Source organism: Vipera berus (genome assembly GCF_964194415.1).
Source record: "Vipera berus genome assembly, chromosome: 3".
Lineage (NCBI taxonomy): Eukaryota > Metazoa > Chordata > Lepidosauria > Squamata > Viperidae > Vipera > Vipera berus.
The window spans coordinates 127,145,326-127,166,260 of NC_138204.1; the positions used below are offsets into that span (position 1 = coordinate 127,145,326).

Consider the following 20,935-nt stretch of genomic DNA (forward strand, 5'->3'; position numbering starts at 1 on the left):
GGCGGGGGAGGGGGGAGGGGGGAGAGAGAGAGAGAGAGAGGCGGGATTTGATTTGATTTTGTTTTCCCAGAGTCCCGCCCAAGTCCTTCCTTCTCGTTCCTTCGCTTCCATCTGGGAAGGAGCGGGGCGAGGGGCGTGGTCTTCCCGCATATGCAGATGAGTCGTCGTGACGGACAGCTCGCCTTGCCAATGTCCCTCCGAAACTCCTTTCCCCCACCCACCCCCACCCCCCCACACACAAACTCCTCGCCTTCCCAAGCTCCTATGCCTGCTCCAAAATCCAAGACTTGTCGCAGGCGCTGGGGGGAAAAACAAAAAAAAGCTCGCCTTGCCTTACAGGCGGGCTCCGAGCGCGGGAGGGAAGGAGGGAAGAATTGCAGAGCCGGCGGAGGCTGCTTACCCGGTGCAGCCCGGTCGAGGCTGGTTTTTTTTTTCCGTTTTTCCCCCCTCCCGCTCTCCCTTATTTTTGACCTCTTCCCTGCCGGGCTTTGGGGAGACGCCTCCTCTTCCTCTTCTCTTGCTTCCCGCGCGCCTTGCTCGCCCAGATGCCCACCGCCGCTACCACCTCCTCCTCCTCCTCCTCCTCTTCCTCCTCCTCCTCCTGCAGCAGTGGGTGACTTCTGCGTGGGAAAAGGAGGAGAAGGAGAAAGAGAGAGAGAGAGAGCGCGCGCGCGCGCCCAGAAAAGAGCGAGCGGCTTTCCTCCGCCTCGCGCCAGGCTCTCTCCTTTTGGCTCCGGCTCCTCCTGCCTATGGAGCGGACGCTGTGAGCTCCTCCGCCGCCGGAGTGCTCAGCAGCAGTAGGAGCGGCGGCGGCGGCGGCGGCGGCGGCAGCAGCCCAGCCGCTAAAGTGCCAGCCGTCCTCCTCCTCCTCCGCCCTGAGCCGGAGTCCAGGCCCCCCGCTTCCCTTCCTTTTGCCCGCCCGCTGACAGTCGGCCGGCCAGCCAGCTATGTCCTACCCTCAGGGCTACCTCTACCAGCCCCCGGGCTCGCTGGCGCTCTACTCCTGCCCGGCTTACGGGGCGTCGGCGCTGGCGGCGCCCAGGAGCGAAGAGCTGGCCAGATCATCTTCGGGCTCGGCGTTCAGCCCTTATCCCGGATCCGCGGCGTTCACGGCCCAAGCGGCAGCCACCGGCTTCAGCAGCCCGCTTCAGTATTCCACCGACCCGGCCACGGGATTCCCCTCCTACATGGTGGGTAACTGACGAGCGAGCGAGCGAACGAACGACCCGCCTCGGCGCCATCCTTCACCATCGCCGCCGCCGCCGCCTCCATCTTCCTCCTCCTCCTCCTCCTCCTCCTCCTCATTCATCGCTCCCCCCACTCGTATCTCCGAGACCATCTGGGCTAGTCTGGGGGATCGTGTGAATGTACCCCGCGCTAAGCTCACCGTGTGAACCGAGGAAAGGAGGGAGTAGCTGTCTTCCCCCTGGCTGGCTTTCTCTTTCTGGAAGCTTTCTTTTTTTTTTTGTCCTTCGGTTGTGCCAGTCTTTCGCTGCTTTTCTACTTTTCCTTTCTTTTCCTTTCCTCTTTGTATCTGGGTTTTTAAACACTTCCTCCTCCCTTTTCCTCTGCATTTTATTTTATTTATTTATTTTGCTCCCTGGATTCTGTTTTCCCACTTTCTTGTCTCTTTTATGTTTTCACTATTCTTCTGTTAAGTTTTTTTTCCCCTTCTGTTATTTGTCTCTCGTTTGTCCACTTTTACTTCTGATTGAGTAATTTACAAGTGCCGACGTTCCACTGATTTAAAGGAGTCCAAGCGGAGCGTGTGTGCGCGCGCGTGTGTGTGTGTGTATGTATGTGCTTGTGTCCTCGCGCTCTTAGTTCTTTTCACGCAGCTTCGGGCAGATGTCCACCACTTCCCGATTGCTGCAAAGTATGTTAACGTCGGCGTTCGTGCGTATTTTGTAGCTATTGCAAACCGGATTAAAGATAGCAGAGCCAATTGGTCCTGGGAAAGTGGGGCGAAGGGTTCGTTTTCTTTCACTACACACGAGATATCAGATCCAACGTCTTTGGCTGGACTCTCTCTCCCTCCCTCTTTCTCTCTCCCATAACCTTCGCCTTTTCTCCCAGCCCGGCGATCTTTATTTAGGATAATGAGAACCCCATCTCAAACGCTCCTCTGTTTGACTTTCTCGTGGCAAAAGAAAAGCACCCGCAAGTTGCCAAGTTTTTCTTTTTTCTTTTTTTTCTTTTTTTTTCTCTCTCCATGGGTTATTTAAGAACATTAAGTAGATTTGGAGCGTATTGTAGTTTTCTTTCCTGGACCGGCTATAAAACTTATCAAGTTGCTCAACTAATTTCCTTCCCTTCTCCATACTCTCGTATTATGCAGACTTTAAATCAGCGTAATTTAAACGTTTAAAGGGTGAATTAAAATGCTAATTATATCGTATTTGACCAATTCGAAACGGTGCATATCTCCTGGTTTGCAAATTGGATTTGCAATGCATTAGCGGACTGAATTGCTAAGTGGGGTTTTTTGTTGTGCCTCTCTTCCTCTCTCTCGCTCCCCGCCCCCCGCCCCCCCCCGCCCCGAGCAAAAAGAAAAATATCTTAGCCATTCATGTAGACATGGAGGGGAAAAGTAGAAAGAGGTCTTTAGAGAGGGAAATAAATTAATATGTTAAATAAATGGAAACTACGAAAAGAAAATTTCAGCAGTTTTTCCAGGAGGCGAAAGGAATCTGATTCCAGTATCACCCGGGCTTTTTTTTAAAAAAATAATAATAAAGGAAAATGCATAGGAGTGTTCCAAAAATATATCGTTATATATAGTTCTCTGTTCTGTTCGCTTTTGTAATATTAATCATATATTCGTGCCGATCACCAGCTGTAGAAATAGCTGAGTAAACACTTTGCTTTGGCGCCTGGCAGGGTTCTCCTTACGACGCCCACACGACGGGCATGAGCGGGGCCATCAGTTACCATCCCTACGGCAGTCCAGCCTACCCCTATCAGCTAAATGACCCGGCCTACCGGAAGAACGCCACGCGAGACGCCACGGCCACGCTGAAGGCCTGGCTGCAGGAGCACCGCAAGAACCCGTACCCGACTAAAGGCGAGAAGATCATGCTGGCCATCATCACCAAGATGACCCTCACGCAGGTCTCCACCTGGTTCGCCAACGCCCGCAGGAGGCTCAAGAAGGAGAACAAGATGACTTGGGCGCCGCGCAACAAGAGCGAGGATGAGGACGAGGACTTGGAAGGGGAGAGCGGCGGGATGCGGAGCAAGGAGGAAACCGGCTCGGACAAAGGACGGGACAGCAACGAAACGTCGGCGGAGGACGAAGGTGAGATGCAGGACCGGGGAGGAAGTGGCGGGATCGTTCCGTTTTGAGTTCAAAAGAGCGGAGAAGGCAGCCTCGGAGCGAGGCTAGGGAGAGGAGGTTTTCAGCGGCCCTCTCTTTTCTGACAGCCTTTAGGCTCTTTCAGTGTAGCCGGCACCCCCACCCCCCATACACACACACACACACACACCACCTACCTACACCCCAATCCGCATAGCACTAAGCTGAAGTTTCTGTAGTTTAACGCTCTCCCACCGGGAGGAATAATGGCAGCAATGCTGGTGTTTTTGACGCTACATTTCTAAAAGCTTTAGGAAGATAGCGTCTGCGGGCGGCCGGAAAGACCGGCCTTACAACTAAGAGGCGCAAAGAAAGAAACTCGGGGGAGGCCGCTCCGCGGGGCTCTTCCCGGCCAAGTTCCGACCAGAAGAGCCGTGGCCTTTCTCTTCAACGAGAGTTGGGCAAAAGGCCTGGGGCCTTGCAGAGGGTGGCATCCCGCTTAAGGCCTGCAGAGCCGGGTAGGGAGACGGGCACGGAGACGCGAAGGCTAGGAGAGCCATCCGAGCTTGGGGTTCGAAGGGGTTTCCCTGGTGCGGGCAGGAGAGCGGGGATTTGGGGCTGCCGATCCTGTCGCCTGCCTGCCTGCCTGCCTGCCTGCCTGCCTCGACAGTTTCTCTGGTTCTTTGCTGCAGGGATCAGCTTGCAGGTGGATTCCCTCACCGACCACTCCTGCTCGGCCGAATCGGATGGGGAGAAGGGCCCGTGCAGGACGGGGGACCCGCTCTGCGAGTCAGGCTCGGAGTGTAAGGACAAGTACGAGGAGATCGAGGAAGACGACGACGAAGAGGACGAGGATGAGGACGACGAAGACGACGAGGCGGGCAGAGGCCTCCCCCCCAAGCCCGTCACCTCCTCTCCTCTCACCGGGGTGGAAGCCCCGCTCCTGGGCCACCCGCACGGCCAGGATTCTGCCAGAAACGCCGCCAAAGCTGCTCTGGACGCCCGGATCCCACCCTCGGTGGCCTCCCAAACTACGCAAGCCAGCAAGCCCAAGCTCTGGTCGCTGGCGGAAATAGCCACCTCGGACCTTAAGCATCCGCACCCCCACACCCACAGCCTGGGGCAGAGCTGCCCGCCCTCGGCCCCGCCGCCTTCCACCCCACACAGCGCTGCCTACTCGCCTTCTTCGCTCTTGGGGAGGCATATTTATTACACGTCGCCTTTTTATAGCAATTACACAAACTACGGGAACTTCAACGCCCTCCAAGGACAGGGCATCTTGAGGTACAACTCGGCCGCCGTGGCCTCCAACGAGGGACTCAACCAAGCGGTCTTAACTGGCGGCGGCGGCGGCGTGGCTCTGAAGGCGGGCTCGGAAAACTCGCTGAAAAGCATGGCAGGCCACCTCGAACAGCATTACAAGCCTCCCAGTTCAGATCCCAAGAAAGGTAGGTAAACTCTTTGTTTCTCCTTTTGCTTCCGAGGAGAGAAAAACCATTTAGCTCTACCTCAAGGGTGGGAAAAGCAGGCGGCCTTCCTGATTCGGCCCACAAGATCACCCAATAAGAATGGAAGGAGGGGGGGGGGAGAGAAGCAGACTGTCCATCGATTGACGGGTGTGGGGAGGGGGGTGTCAAGCCTTTCCATTGCTTAAGGCAAAGCAAAAGGGCATGTCTGCAGCATCAGCTCCTTGAGATGCCAACGGCCTAGCTTTGTTTTAACTAAGCCCTTGTCCTGGGCTGCGGTCCTAATCAAGATTGTCCTTCTAGTAATTAATAGGTTAGGGAGGAAATGCAAATGCACCTTTCCAAAATTAGTGAAACTAGATTGACGAGGCAAAAAGAAAAACAATGAGCAAACAAAATTTGGAGTCTACTCTAAAGTGCTCACAACCAGTGTTAAAACCCATTTATTTTTTTTAAAAAAAGTTATGTCACGAATCCTTATACCTGAGAAATGGAAAGATGCACAGATAGAAGAAGGCCAGCTTGGTAAATACAATGCATGTAATATTTCTAAATCTCAGATTCTGGATGGAGGAAATGTTAACAGTAATAAATGCGATTGTAGTTATGGCAGCAATAACACTCATCGCCATCACTTTCTGAAACAAGCAGAAGTCTTGACAGTCTGTGGGTGAGTCAATTCTCTGCAGGAAAGGGTGCGAGATTCCTCTCTAAGTATACTTAGTCAGAAGCATGTCAGAGTGGGCTATTAAACTTGGAAGGCACAGAATTGCAGCTTGAATAATCAGCCACATCTAAGGGTGTCCTGTCACCCTAAGAACTCTTATGAGCTTGCTTAGCTTTTAAACAGGAGATCGTTAGAGAAGGTGGTCTCCCAATGAGCAATTACACCCCTCCCCTTAAATCTCCATCAGCTGAGAAATGATGCCATAGGGGCAGGCCTTTTAAACACTCAGCTCTGAGCTTTTGTGCAAGAAGGAGCTGGCTGTGCCCAGAGTGAATAATCTAGTTAGCCAGCTGTGTCCTGTGACTAACTGACGCTTCTATTTTGACAGACCCCACTGAAATGTGCACAGTAGGAGTACAACCATTCCTATAGAAGGGCAATCACACAGCAGCCAGGCAAGTAAGTGAGACCCATATTCTTCTTTTTGCCTTTTATTCTGTTGCACTGGTTAGGGGGATCCGTACACATCGCCCACCCTGTAAATTGGCTTAATGTTCATTTCTTGCTCCGTTACCAGAGAGTAGTATGATGACCAAGAACCTCCAAGGCCCGCATTTTTACCCTTTTGTTTCACTTTGCAGAAAACAGTTCAGCTGTTTTATATGCAGGTCATCTTCCTATAAAATGGTCCATTTTGAATGGATACTTAAATTGGACTTTTTAAAATGTTATTTGCAAGTTAAAGATACAAGGGAGTGGGCAGTTATTGCACAAGGCATCACTGAAATGAATGCTGGGGGTGGGTGGGAGGGGGGTGGGAAGAGAGAATCATGCTCACTTTGCAATCCAGCCAGAATTGATCTCATTGTCCTCTTCCACTATTTGAAGTAAGCGTGTAAAATAATATATGCAAGAAGCCTTTGTTGCTATATTGCCAGTAGGGAATGAAGGAGAACTTCCTACTTCTTTGAATTTATTTTTGTTTGTTTGTTTATTTATTTATTAAGTTTAGGCACCCCCTGACTCCAACTGATTCTGGGTGGCTGTATAATAAATGTATCTACATAGGCCTTAAATTTAAAGAACTATGCATCAAAATAAGCCCTTAATTTATCTGGAATACTGATATACATTTCAAATAGCAGAGACAGACAATGAGATAGATCTTGGCCAGGTTTCAAAGAGTATCTGCATTCATTACCTAGGTTCATTCCCTATCTATTTCCAAGAAGCTGCTGCATTTAATTTGTTTTTTTAAATATATATATATATATATTGTATGAGTAAATATTCTTTACTCCCTAAAAACAACAACCCACCCCCACCCCAGTCCTTCTCAGGCAAGGAAGGAGAATAACCTTTTCACTTTGCTGCCAGTTTTAACACATTCTGTGTAAATGAAAGATTGAGGATGATCTGGTGTTTTCCTTGGTCCACAGGTAGGTGTCACAATTGCTTTGAGAAAAGTCAACAAGCCATCATCTCTCCCCAAGCTAATCTATCTATCTCTATCTGTAACACTAACAAAACTCTAAATCCGGATCACATCTTGTGCCACTGTATAAAAGAAGACCACAGAGCACTCTTAGATCTACAGACTATAATTATTGAACCAGAATTTTGTTGGACATTAATGTGCATTTACTGGTATAGTCTAGTTTCCCTAATGTATGTGTGATTAAAAAAGGAAAAGAAAAACAAAAAAAAGGAAATCTGTTTTTTCTCAGGATATCTTGACTTGATCACTTCATTACCACGGTATATACATATATACATATATATCTATATATCTATATTCTGTAGGTGTGATAGGACTTATTGTACAAACTCTTTGTAAAAGATACATACAGTAGGGATTAATTAAAGAAACTGCAAGTACTTACAAAATGAAACATATTTGATATTTATTTTTGTAATGATATAAAATCTTCTAGTAATTTATGCAAGTTGTATTGCAATGAAATCCCAAGTCTTTTGTAAATAAATTATGCCTGGTTTTTATTTGAAACGTTGATGGTTATACAATCCCTTGTTGTTTAACAAGAATTCTTTACTAATTTATATCTATAACTGTAAATAAAACAGATTAGTCTACAACAAGGTGCTGCCTTTTTATTCAATTTTACTGGTTATAAATATGCATATTTGGTAATTTATGATAATTTGCAAAGCGTTAAAGATATGTTATCTTTTGAATTTATGTGACTAAATAAAAGTTAGCTAAACTTTATTTAATTAATTTATATAGATACACAGAAATGACCAACATTTTTCATACAAAATACTGCCTTGACCCACATTTTAAGTAAATGCACTTATTTTTTTTAATCAAAAAGTAAAAAACACTCTAGGAAATCCTCCCAGTAAAAAACTATTCTCCCTCATTTCAAGTGCTTTCTACTCATTTCTATAATGCACCTAAGGCATCTATCTTGGGCTTTTAAAAAAAAAGGAAAAAGAAGAAGCTCAACAGTGTCTTTTCTCCCACTCCCCCAGCAAATAATGAGAATTCCCATATAGTAAAATTTCAATAAAGAGACAAACAACCATTTATTTTATTTTCCAAAGATAAATTGAGTGAATATAACTTAGGGTTACGAAACAAGAATAATAGCTTCTTAGACTGCCCTTTAATCAATCATACACTTATTTTTCAAGAGGCTCATCTATTTTATTCCATGATTAATAATGTTCCGGCATGAGAGCATTATTAGATCCCAGCAGGAGAGATCCTGGATGCTTTTAGCTGCTTTGCAATGGTCAGTCGGGGTTCATTACCGGCTGATATTGAACCATTTATAAAATCTTGTCTAAACATCTGCCAGCTCAGATAGGCCGATGTGTCTGAAGATGGCAAATGGCTGGAACAGTTGATATTGACAAACGGGACTCTCTCCAGTGGCTTTTTGTTCACTGAAAATTAGTGGCCTCTGGCTCAGGGGCTTGTTAGAAAGGGCATTTGAAAGTGATCTCAGATAGTTCAGACTTCAGCCAAGGGAATGTTAACTGGATAAAGAATGTGGAGGTGTGTGTGTGTGTGTGTGTGTGTGTGTGAGAGAGAGAGAGAGAGAGAGAGAGGGGGAGGGAGAGAGAGGGAGAGGGAGAGGGAGAGGGAGAGGGAGAGGGAGAGAGAGAGAGAGAGAGAGAGAGAGAGAGAGAGAGAGAGAGAGAGAGGAAAGAGGACTGGTGGAAGGAGGGGAAGGCTGCAGCTTACAGGAAGGTTAGAAACATTTTAGGTATTTGCAGTTTAGTCCCTTGGTGCTTAGAACAGCTTAACCAAAGGATAAGTTGGTGTTGGGACAAGTTGACAAATAATGCAAGGAGGTGGGGGGGAGAGAGAGATGGAATCATCTTCTTAACATCTTACCTGAAGTTCCCACATACATAAATGACTTGGCTTTCAAAATAAATATGTTTTAAAATACATCTTTGGATTTTAGTAAGGCAGTTAAATAGGCGCAATTAAATTTATTCAGGCTAATCCTTGTTTCTAGAAGTTATTCCAACTGATAACTGTTTCCTGCTCCATATACACAGACACAGATGAATTTATTGAAAGACTTTCCCCCTCTCTTATTTTGTAGCTTAGGAGTGCATTTGTTTGCACTTAAGAAATAATTTAGAGTACATGATATTTTATACTGCTCTGTGGGAAACAGTACAACCCCAGTCCATAGAGAAATTCAACCTCGCCCCCCCCCCAAGCTTCAGAAAGCTTCGGCTGAATGGAAATCAAAGATGTGCCTATTTCTTTCAACTGAGTTAACATAAAAGAGTCTATATTAGGTTTGCATTCCCTCCAATTCATTTCAGTGGTAGATGGTGCCATCAGAAATTTAGTAATATTTCTACTAGCCCAGATCACAATGAGGTTTGAATTCATAAAACACTCAGCCCTGTGCATTACTGTGTGGCTGGCAAAACACATTTCTTATTAGGAATGACATGTGATGTTAAAATAATTTCATATTTAAATACAAAATGTTGGTGTCTTTGTTTTTTAAATCCAGGCTAAAACATCTTGAAGAAAGGTTTTGCAAAAACACACACACACACACACACACACACAAAAACCCCCTTCCCTCCCAGCTGGGATACAAATCAGTCCTGTTAGTCAGATTATTGGGGGAAATGCTGAGACTCCTATTTAAAAAAAAGCTTTATTTTTAATCACACCTTTATTATTTTTATAAATAACTCAAAGCCTCGAACATATCTAATACTCCTTCCTCCTTCAATTTTCCCCACATCAACCACGTGAGATGAGTTGGGCTGAGAGAAGGTGACTGGCCCGAAGTCACAGCCAATTTATATGCCTAAATTTGGACTGGAACTCACGGTTCCTGGTTTTTGGCCTGGTGCCTTAATCAATAGAGCAAACTGCCTCTTTTTCTTTTTTCTGGGGATCTTTATAAAGAAACATTTTTCCTAAGGTCTATCACTTACCTAATAGTTTCACCTCCCCTCTTCTGTCTTTTAGCCTCCCCCCCTCCTCCTCCTTGTTACACTCTGCGTTTTTTACAGGTAATATGCACGTTCCATTTGGTTTTATTTTAAATTCATTTTGTGGCAAAGATTAGGAAATCTAACGACTTTCCTTTGATGATGATTATTCCCATGAATGATCTCGGATCTTCATAATTTACTCATCCCCCTTGCTGGAATTTAGATCTGGGATTTTTTATTTTTTTATTATTTTTTTTCTGAAAGGAAAAGTTGGAAGACCTGAGACTGAATGATGCTTCCTTCTTCGTTGTCACCTTTTGTCGGTTTGGTGTAACCTCGGGATCTAAACGAGTATATCAACACGGAGCCGTCCCTAATGGAAGCTCCTCTCGCCCTCCTTGCGGACTTCCTACACCGTGTAAGCGCCTTCTGAGAAGAGCCGTTACCCATTTACTGTGGTTAAGATTACCGGGCAGTTCTTCTGAACTAGAACCGCACAATCTGGTGTGTATCCGCTGCGTTTTAATGAAGGTTTAATTTAGGAATACTCTACTATATCGCCCGAAGTCTCATTTCATTCTCTTTCAACGCGCCGGTGAACTTTCTGAGGGATTCCCCCCCCCCCGCCGCCGCCGCCGCCTCCCCTATTAATTAGACAGACTTTATGCTTTTAAAAAGTCTGGAGACGAAGCGGACGGAGACTAGTGATGACATTAACACGCAGAGCCAAAGGACAACGTGGCAATTGTCATATTTGGCTCCTTTTGGTTTCACTTCCCCCCCCCCCAACCAACCCCCATCTTCAACGAGGAAGCCATTTAGGAAATAGAATAACGGAGTTGGAAGGAACCTTGGAGGTCTCCTAGTCCAACCCCCTGCTCAGGACAGGACACCTTAAAGCATTTCAGACAAATGCTAATCCAATCTCTTCTTAAATGGCGTTCAAGAGCGATTTCATTACGGTGTTATCTCATTGCTTTGCAGCCCAGACAGTGGCCCAAATTTTTCACCCTTCAACTCTCTTCCCAAGCGCCTTCTCCAAGTTGCCTTTGCCTTCAGCTTCTGTCGGGTTAGCAGAACCTTCTACCGCCAGTTTTTAACGAAATGCTAGACTCCGTGTCCCGTAGCTGCCTTCCTCTACCACTCTGAGGCAGAGATAAACTGGGCTGGTTGTACCAAAAGGAGCGCGGGGGGGGGCGGGGGGGGGAAAAGCTTGCCCCCTCCAATTTTCGCTGCTCTCTTTCTGCCCTGACTTCAAAGGTCAACAACGTGTGTTGCCCATAAGAGAAAACTTGTTTCTAGGAAAGAAACAGTCTGAAGGACGGAACTTGCCTGCAGCGGGGTGGGAAAGAGCGGGCCTTTTTGCCTCCCCCTCTCCAGTCAAGCGTAAGATTGTGGCCGCTTTGCTCTTTTTGGTGCTTTTGCTTGAAAAAGACCGGAACGCTGCGAGGTGGAGGGTTTTAACTCTCCAAACGAAGGCCGGGAACAGGAGGCTTCACGGGTTGCTTGTAATTGAGGCCTCTCCCCCCCCCACCCCCCAGCCGAAGATTGCTCGCCATTAAGGCGGCTTTGGAAGCCGCCGGCGCGCTTCTCTCCCGCTTGCAATAAACCCCCGCAGGCGATGTGCTTCGAGTCCTTTCCTAGAGTTCAGTCTTCGCCGGCGCTGCTCCTGTGTCGCTGGACTCAATGGGTCTGGCCGGGTGGATTGCGCGTAACCGCGCCATTCCGTTCCCATCGACTGTAGCATCGACTCAGGAGAAAGCAGAGTTCGCCGAGGTTTACTCGGCAGCCGTGGGTAAAATCCGGATTCTGCAAGAGCGCAATGGATCTTGGCTGTTCTTTCAGAGGACGCCTTTAGTTAGGGCAGGGCTCTGATCTCGCCTCTCCAAGCGCGCGGACCGCAGCATGATGTGCGTACTTGTGTTAAAGGGTGTCAGATCTTTATTATTTTATGCAGTCCATAAAGCAGACAGACAGACAGACAAACTTTTGGGAGATGCCGCCGTTTGTTGGCCGCCCTGAATCCCGAAGCCGGACAAACGCTGAGCGAATTTATCTGAAACGTTACTTACAACTGTAATAGAGGTCAGAAGAAAATGAGGTCGAAATTCATTTAGTTGCCCAGATTGCTTATTATCCCCGAAGGAAAGGTTAAGGTTGATGAGCTTTTTTTTTTAACCCGGGAGTAAGCCGGCTGGCTTTAACTGTCACAGCTTCGGGTATTGTGGCATCTGATAAAGACTCCAAGAGGACTTACTGACCAATGCGCTTAAAACTGTGTTCATACAGATGATGAAGATGGCACCCCGAAGATCGCAGCAATAGACCTTTGTAATTTTGAAGACTAGACGCGTGGCGGGTCCCCTCTTCTCTCTCTTCCCCCCCTCCCCTTTTCCACCAAGCCTGGAGATAATGCGGCTTTCGAGAAGGGAAAAGCGGTGGCAATTCCGCAGAAGGGCGTTTGTGACGGCGACCCCGCGGCTCTTTTTCCCACGAACGCGTGGCTGTCCCCGGCTGGCTATTTTGTGCAAGTGTCGGCCTGCCTTTTCCGCTCCGTTCACACGGCCCTTGCGCTCATAAAGGGACCGGATTCTCCTCCTGGGACTGTCAGGATGCCGTGGGCTCCAGAAGCCGTTTTCCAAAACGACGCCTTTAGCGAGCTGCTTATTCTACTTGAGACCCTCTAATCATTCCCTGCGCTTCCTTGGCGGAAAGAGCTGCTCAGGTTGCGGACCCGCCCGCGCCGCTTTGGGATGGCGGGCGTTAAAATGATCTCGGCGCTAAATGATCAAACAGACTCTTAAGGTCGTTTCCTGTGGGGCATTTTTCTCCTTTCTCGCCTTTAAGAGAGGAAAGATAACGGGTAATCTGGTCAGAACTGAACCTGAGCTCGGAGCTTTGGCTTTGTAATTAACTAAGCAGTTGGCATTGCAGTAAGCAGCGTCTGAAATGTAACGAAACGTGCCCATTCTTCCCTTCCAGGGCATCCGGCGGAATATTCGGCTTCTTGTATTCCGAAACCGAGGTTCTCTTACCCGGCTTCCTTGCCAAATAAAATGTTTCGGATCCGGAATGGCAGATCGTTCCCCTCCCCTTCCCTCCCCTCCCCTAAAAGAAATAACCATATGTGCATTCAAAGGAGCGTAAACTGACATTTCATTGTGTAGAACAGCCGATCAATTATTAATCGTTAGCGTCAACAATGGGGTTATAATTACTTTCGGTTACTTAAAGGCATATTTATTTATTTTTCTTCCTCGTCTCTCTGATCTGGCAATTAGCTAATCCTCTGGTGTAATGGACTCCGAGTTGATTTCATTCGGATGTCAGCAGTGTCCTCGGCGCTCTTCCCCGCCTCTTCTGGGCAGAGGGTTCTGGCTGTCTGGTCTGGGGGAAGAAGCGCCCCTCTCCGCTGCGAGATATCATCGAGGTCTTTCTCCCTTCTCACAGAATCAGTTTGCTCCAGAGGGGAAGGACGGCAGCTGAGCGACTCGCGGCTGCGATGGGAAGAACTTCCAAGGAAGCTGCGGAGGCCGCAATAAAATAATAGAGAGAAGCGAGGGCGACCCTTCGGCCTCATTCCTCGGAGGAAAGGCGGCAACACGAATGCATTCCCTCGGGGAATCCATAGCCTGCCCTTCAGCTGCAGCCGGACAGTTTCGGACACGGCTCCTATTCCTCACTGAGAGAGAGAGAGGGTGGGGGGAAGAGAGGGAGGGAGGGAGGGAGGGAGGGAGGGAGGGAGGAAGGAAGGAAGGAAGGAGACACTCAGCCCAATCCTATAGGCAGGTTTCCTCGGAGTCCCAATAAAAGAAGAAAAAAGAAAGAAGTCACTGTAGTTTTCCAAGCAACGTTGCGATGGCTGGGACATTTAATGCGTTCTGTCTTGGGTCCCCCTTTATGGAAAAATGGAAAGAGATAAAAAGAAAGCGTTTTTTTTTCTCTCCAATGGGCTTCCTTAAAAATGTCCTCGTTGAACATCGCTGGTGAAATAGTCCAGTCATTTTTCAAGATAAACGTCATTCTGTTCTGTTCTCCCATCCCCATCCTATTCTGACATTTGAAGAATTGGGAAAACTTCCCCAAGCCAGGAATGAACGTAGAAATTGCTTTTGGACTGGAATCCACAGTTCCTCAGGGGGTTCTTTCTGAGTGAGGTTTTGGAAATTCATCAAGAAATACAATTCCAAAGTTCAGGTAAATGAAGCAGGACCAAAAATACATTTCAGAGAATCAATTGGGTTCTCAGACACAGTTGTAATATTCACGATTACATTGCAAGGGCAGAAATGATCACTTGTGGTGGGTTCTCTCACAATTATAGCCATATCACCCATTCAGAGTCCTGGGATGGACATTTGAGAACTAAAAGGAATCTTCGTGTTTTCCTGAGGACAGTCTTCAGTCATAAAAGCAAAGTGTGTCCCTGGGACTGTATTCTTTTTAGACCATCAGCTCAGTGAGGAACTGGTGAGCCTGCTGAAGAAAAACCCTGAGGCCTGAAACCAGAGAGGAGGGAAGGGGAATGACATTCCTAATTCTTACCTGGATCCTAAACTCTTCAGTGAAGGTGTCCCCAATTTGGATTAACTAGACCGCCTATCCTGAATTGATTGGCTTTTTCACATAGTGTCAACACGTTATTCTGAGACCATGGTTTGTTTTTTGAGCAAACTAAGGTGGCCTGAGATGCCCTTAACCTGACGTCCATAATGTAGGCCCATCAAAACTTGTAAAGGTTCAGCGTTCTGGATAAATTCGGTCAGCAAGTATTTAGGCCTTGGTTTTGTTCCTCGCATTTCACTTAAATAAGGACTAAGCGGGGAGCGACCTCAGCTGACCTTCCCACTTCCAGCCGCATCCCTCCTTTACCACTTTAAGCTCAATAGCCTTTATTAACTCAGCTCTTGTAAGAATTAAGCTTTTATATACTGATCTATAAGGCGGGTACTATTCGCATTTAATTCGTCTGTATACATTGAATCAATGGCAGTGAAATACGTCGGGATGGAAAAGCTGGAATGGGCAAGACCAGATGTCTAGTGTAGCTGGAGAAATTCCTCAAACACACACACACACACACACACACACGTACGTTCGGGACTGCAATGGCAGCAGAACCTCAGACGTTTTGGTTCGCAGCGCAAAATGCGACTCCCCCCCCGACATTAATTCAGCCTGACAGCTCTATCCGAACTCTCTCCCCCACCCTCTTTCCTTCCCGTCCTCTCCGTCCACCAAAGAATACCGCTTTTCAGAGGGGTATGTTTTAATTTGTCACATCAAGGCAATAAAAGGCAGCAACGTATACTTAGCCGGTGAGCGGCGTAATAACGAGTGTAAAGGGGGCAATTAAAAGGCCGCGAACGCCCTTCTGATGTCTCTTCCCCCCCCCCCCACACACAGACACAGACACAACCGCACTCCGGTATTCCCACGTCAGCCACCCTCTTGGCTGAGCTCACGGCGACAGGGCGGGCGGAGCTGAAGGGACAGCGGCCACGGGAGATCTCGTCTCCGGCTTTCTATCGTTGGAAGTTTTACACTCCGCCTTTCCTCCCCCGCTCCAGGCGTCGAACGGCAGAGATCTGATTGACAGAGAAACGCCAACAAACGGGATTCGGAAGGGTGTTCTGTTCTCCTTTTTTTTTCCTCTCCCCCACACAACCCCCTTCTTCTCTTTTTCTCGGCTGCAGTCGCGGCCGTCAAAATCTAATCTACCTGTTTTGAAAATCTGGGTGGTGGCAGACGGCCGGGTGGGTAAGACAAAGGGGCTGTTTGTTCTGGAGCCTTTCCCGAGAAATGGGATCCCAGGGCAAGAAGCCGAGTCCTTTGTAGTGGCTTCGGCTTTCTGTGCCTCTCAGGGTGAAGGGTGGCCGCGCTCGCCTCCCTCCCCCCCTCCCCATTTCTTCGCACCGCGGACATCAAACGGCGGGGGGGAAAGAAGAAGAAGAAGAAGAAGCTGCGATCCACAGAGGCAGGTTCGCCCCTCAGCCGGAAGAGGGTAGAAGGCCGTGAGAGAGCTCGGAGGTTTGCATTCTAGGGCTGGTGAGCGTGATTTAGGCGACGCCTTGTGGAGGCTGCTCGGTTCTATTGGTCGCTGGAAAGGGGGAGGAGTTAATAGGCCAGACGCCGGGAAAGAAGTCCTGTTAACTTCAGGAAGTGGAGGGGAGGACGTGGGGTTGTGTATGTAGAACTGAAAAAAGAAGGCCGACAATACAGGTAGTCCTTGACTGACAACAGTTCATTGAGCGACCATTCAGAGTTACAACGGAACTGGGGGGGGGAAAGTGACTTATGGCCATTTTTTCACACTTACGACCCGTTGTGGTCACGTGATCAGAATAGAGATGCTTGACAACTGGTTCATATTTATGACAGTTGCAGTATCATGCGATCCCCCTTTTGAGACCTTCTGACAAGGACAATCAATGGGGAAGCCAGATTCACTTGAACAACCGTGTTACTAATTTAACAACTGCAGTGAGTCACTTAACAACCTTGGCAAGGAAGGTGGTAACGTGGGGCCAAACTCACTTAACAAATGTTGCACTTAGCAACAGAAACTTTGGGCTCAATTGTGGTCGTAAGTCAAGGACAACCTGTATAGGAATGTCCACTGAAGGGTAAAAAAAAAACCACCCTCAAAGCCAGGGCTTTGATCCTACGGCTGAGGCCCCCATCTTGATTTTTGGATTCCTCTGCAAACACCCCTATGGCAGTGGTGGGTTCAGCCAGTTCACACCACTTCGGCAGAACTGGTAGCTAACTTTTTATTGCCCAGGCCTAGAATGGACTTCCGGAAGTGGCATCCACACAGAGAACAGGTTGTTCACATATTTGAATCCCACCACTGCGCTATGGACAAGCTTTGTAGACAGCCTGGCACAAAATATCCCTCTATCCAATTGCCAAGGCTAGGACTTTTATTACAAGACTTCCAATTCTGTAACGCCAAGCCTTCAGAGGCCTATTTGCTGGGTAGAGAGATTATGGGAGTAGAAATTCAACAGGGACTAGAGGCATCAGCAGGAAGGATAATTGGTGTTATTTCCTCCATATATTAAAACCAGATATTAGAACAATTTAATCTCTAGTGACTTCAGGACTGAAGAGATCTATAGCACTGAGAACCTAGATGCGCTGCAATGCACATTTATTCAGGAATCTTGCTGAGTGTAGCAAGATGCTGCACTGTAACAGGTAAGAGTGCCCAGGGGTTTATAATCACACCTTTAGCTATATAAAGTGTGCCTTTGTTACTGTTATATCTGCACTGCAATAGTTGGTTGATAGCATAAGATACTATAAACCACTAGTGAGAAAAGTTTGAGTGATGAGGACATTTTATATCAGAGGTCCCCAACCTTTTAAACACCATGGAGAGTGGTTCCATGGAGAGTGGTTTTTCTGCAGATCGGAGGGTGCATGGTTTCATGTACTGCCTGCATCCTGTGGATGGGGATTTGCTTGTTTGCGCGGACCGGTTTCTGGCATGCCACAGCCTAATGCCTGTCCGCAGACTGGGGGTTGGTTGCTTTATATCACCTCAGAAATTGCTACATGATGCCATGGAAGTGCAAGCTTTCTTCAGTCAAAGTCAATTCTCATTGAAAATACGGGCATATCCACACATGAGCATCCATGAGAAGACCAAGGAAGGAGATGATGAAACGTGCATGATGACACCATCATGCCAATGCTGCAACTGATGCCAATTCAGTCATTCCATACTTCTGTCCTGATGTGTGATGCAGACTGTGTGTGAATGATTTCCCATGTGCATTTTGACAGTTTAGCGGCATTGCAATTTGCTGTAAGTGCTGTTATGTTTTCTTGATAACAGTATAGAAGTTGTTTGCTTTCATCTCCCCGTGGGATCCTTTTTAGTTCTGGGGTAACAAATATAGCTATCCAGTGTGTAGCATTCTGTGATTTGGGGAAAGAATATAGATCTGACCTACACATTCTTTAACGCAGCCACATCCTTCTCCTGGAAACTTTCTGCTTAGGAAAAGGTATAGCAGCTTTAAAGAGTTCCAAACCAGACCTATGTTCATACTTCCATGTGCAATTTTCTGAAATCAAACTGAACCACTTTATCGATCTAATAACTACATCCTACAGTGTTTTGCTTCTTGCAGATCAGCCAAGGTTGGCCTCAGCACCTTCATCTAGATAAGCAGTTCATGTTATAAATCTGTGTTGGATTAGAACCAAACAACATGTATTCTGTTCTGCATTAAGAATATTAGTCTGTGCCTGCTCCCTAGCAAATATCTGGGTATTCTGTGTGGGTAACATAATCCAGGAAAAAACTCCCTTCTAGTCCAAAAGATGAAAAAAAGTTCTTCTCACAGATTGCTGTGTCTGTGGCTGATGGGAAACCAGATTGAGTGCCCTGCTAGTGGATTTTTTTTTCTTTTTAGGTGAGTGGGAGCAAAGCGTTCTTTCAATGAACAGCACGTTTTGGGTTTCTCAGGAAAGAGATGGGTGATGCTGACATGAGGTGGAGGTGGCAAGCCACTCCCGCTTTGCTGATCTTCATTCTCCCTCTGCCCTTCCCCCCACCTTCCCTTCCTTTCACTTCTCTTCCTGGCATGCACATCACATTTCAGTCATGCTTTGCAGCAGAATACAATATCCCCCAAAGAAGAGCACAAGCAAGATACCCTGACAGCAACCATTAGTTAAGAAAAATCCTTGCACAAGAGTATCAGCTCTAATTAAGATTCTGTTTAGCAGCCCTGGCTGGAATGTTAATATTAGCTAGGAAGAAATGCACAGAGAGGGAATGGTGGGAGACAACCATTTACACACACACACACACACACACACACACACCGCTTCAAAGAGGAATGCTGGGCTTGGATGATAACAACTCTTGCTTCTGTCCAAGGTCTATCCAAGCCTGTTAGAAAGCCATTATCTCCAACAACTCCTGTACTTCATTTTCTCACCCTCCCTCTCCTCTGCCTCCTGAGTTTGGGGGCTGAGCTAGGCTGTTCCCTTGGCATTGCAGCGATGCCTGGAGCCCAGCAAAAACCAATACTCTCTGAGGGGCTTGGAGGCCGAATCAAGCTCCTCTTTCTGCCTTAGAAGGCTTGGCCCGTCCCAGCTTCTGAGACAAATATAACCCCCAATTACTTGCCTGCCCGATTAGGATCTCTTTGCTGGCGTCTCTGCACTAACTCCCTCGGGGCTGTGCTGACCCTTTTGAAGTTCTTTCCTCTTCTGCTGACACAGAAGTTTACAAGATGAAGTCAGGGGGTTACAAGGATCAACAAGGCAAACTTAGTCTGCTCTCAACACCTCGGGGGAGGAGAACAAATATGCAGAGGTGACCCGCTCCTCACCAACTTCCTGGAAGACACATTTGGAGTCTGTTTGACCAAGGAATGCATCTCTCTGTTAGACCAAATCCAGCACACGATTATTGATCTTTATATTGAATGCCACCTTTGGGCAAACATTGCCAAAACACAAGAACAATGTTACCTAGAAAGAGTAACAACCTGTAAAAACACAAAAGGAGTATTAAAACTATAACACTGTAGTTATTAAATGTTAAAGATTAAAGAGAAGTGTCTCAACTCTGTCTTGAAAACCCGAAAGGAAGAACTTGTTCCAGAAGAAGCGCATTCATGTGGTGCCATGACCTCAAATCCTTTTCAGGTAGGCCCAACAAATAAGCCATTTTTAATAGGGATGGCCTTGAAAAAGTTTTCCTGCAAATCTAGTTGTACAGGTTCATTACAAGGCAACATTAGAGTGATAAGACTGTGATACCACAGGTGGGTGAGTGCTTTGCAGCAAATAAATGATCTTAACTGAATGCCATCCAGAGTTACTGTCATGAGGTGGGCACTATATAAATCCAGCAAGTCAGTTCAAATAAATTAAAAACACATCGCTCAGGGTCCATTGGACCTGAGTAGCTAATAAACTCAAATTTAAAAAATAAATAAACAACCAACAAATAAATGTTCTGCAATAACATTGTGAGGGTTCAGATATGATGTGACAAAGCACAGATACCAGCTGCCAACATAAAGAGAGGGACCGAGGAATTTGGATGCTTGGCAACATTTATTTTCCCGTAAGCAGAAAGTTTCATTTGTGAGGAAAAGCCTGCAAGGACACGAGCTCATTTCTGAAATACAAAATGCTAAAAGCCAGACATAAATTTAACGTCACTCTGAGGGGGGTGGTGGTCTTTCTTCATTACTGAAGTAGTACTGTATATCTATACAGACTCAACAGAAAACTCTATCATTGTGATATGTGTTTTCCCCATTGCTGCTCCCTGTCCTGGGGGCTGAGGGCCTAACCCAGGGGTAGGCAACCTTGGCTCTTTTATGACTCGTGGACTTCAACTCTAAGAATTCCTGAGCCAGCCATGTTGGATCAGGAATTCTGGGAGTTGAAGTCCACAAGTCATAAAATAGCCAAGGTTGCCTATCCCTGGAACCAGATAATGCTAAAGGGGAAGAAGAGGAAGGGCAAGGGGAAAAATTCTACATTTCCCACAGATATTGTCTCTGCTATCTAACAATGCAAAATTAAACATTTGGGCAAAAGTATTTTTCTTCTTTCTATTTTATTCAAAGTGTATATAGTTTGGTGGAGCGGCTGTTTCACTTGAGGTTTCAGACCTCTGGATGGAGGGATGCAAGACAGTTGTTGTCCAGCTTCATATCCATTTGCACAATACTTTTAAGAAACTCAAGATTTTCATTCTTTTCTTTTACAGGAACATCTATATTCCAACCTACAATCTATTAAAGTTTATCGCTCAAGGGCATTTAAATACGCTACCCCCTGTTTGCCTGAAATCAGTTCACTTTTGTAGTGTATAGAACCTCTTCTATTACCAAAATTCAGCAATAAAATCGTGGTCTTTGATTGCACATGTTTTTCTTCCTTTTTTTTTTAAAAAAAAGTTATTAACCATTTTATCAAGGTTTGGTCTAAAATGTTTTCTAGTGAAATTGCTATATATTTTTTTAGTAGACCACCCATCCCTTTCACCTTTACTGTACTTCTGCAGATCATGGAGAC

At 46.7% G+C, this 20,935-nt stretch overlaps 1 protein-coding gene across 4 annotated transcripts; it reads left to right on the forward strand.

Moving 5' to 3' along the window:
* Positions 1-320: 320 nt before the first annotated feature.
* Positions 321-10,412, forward strand: IRX2 (iroquois homeobox 2). 4 transcript variants are annotated; one of them, XM_081324031.1, is made up of 5 exons: positions 321-1,190; positions 2,881-3,298; positions 3,988-4,743; positions 5,817-5,887; positions 10,139-10,412. In XM_081324031.1, the coding sequence occupies exons 1-4, from the start codon at positions 948-950 to the stop codon at positions 5,858-5,860; spliced, it is 1,461 nt and encodes a 486-aa protein (XP_081180157.1). In that variant the 5' UTR covers positions 321-947; the 3' UTR covers positions 5,861-5,887; positions 10,139-10,412. The 4 variants fall into 4 exon arrangements, with proteins under 4 accessions (XP_081180157.1, XP_081180158.1, XP_081180156.1 ...); XM_081324032.1 differs by lacking the exon at positions 10,139-10,412 and adding an exon at positions 6,872-7,537; XM_081324030.1 differs by lacking the exon at positions 10,139-10,412 and adding an exon at positions 6,868-7,537 and having other exon boundaries at positions 322-1,190.
* The last annotated feature ends 10,523 nt before the right edge of the window (positions 10,413-20,935 follow it).

Excerpts from the sequence above, each read along its gene's own strand:
- IRX2 (XM_081324031.1), top strand. The coding sequence starts at position 948 with ATGTCCTACCCTCAGGGCTACCTCTACCAGCCCCCGGGCTCGCTGGCG. Across the intron at positions 1,191-2,880 it reads CGGGATTCCCCTCCTACATG|GGTTCTCCTTACGACGCCCA; the intron begins GTGGGTAACTGA and ends GGCGCCTGGCAG. Across the intron at positions 3,299-3,987 it reads AACGTCGGCGGAGGACGAAG|GGATCAGCTTGCAGGTGGAT; the intron begins GTGAGATGCAGG and ends TCTTTGCTGCAG.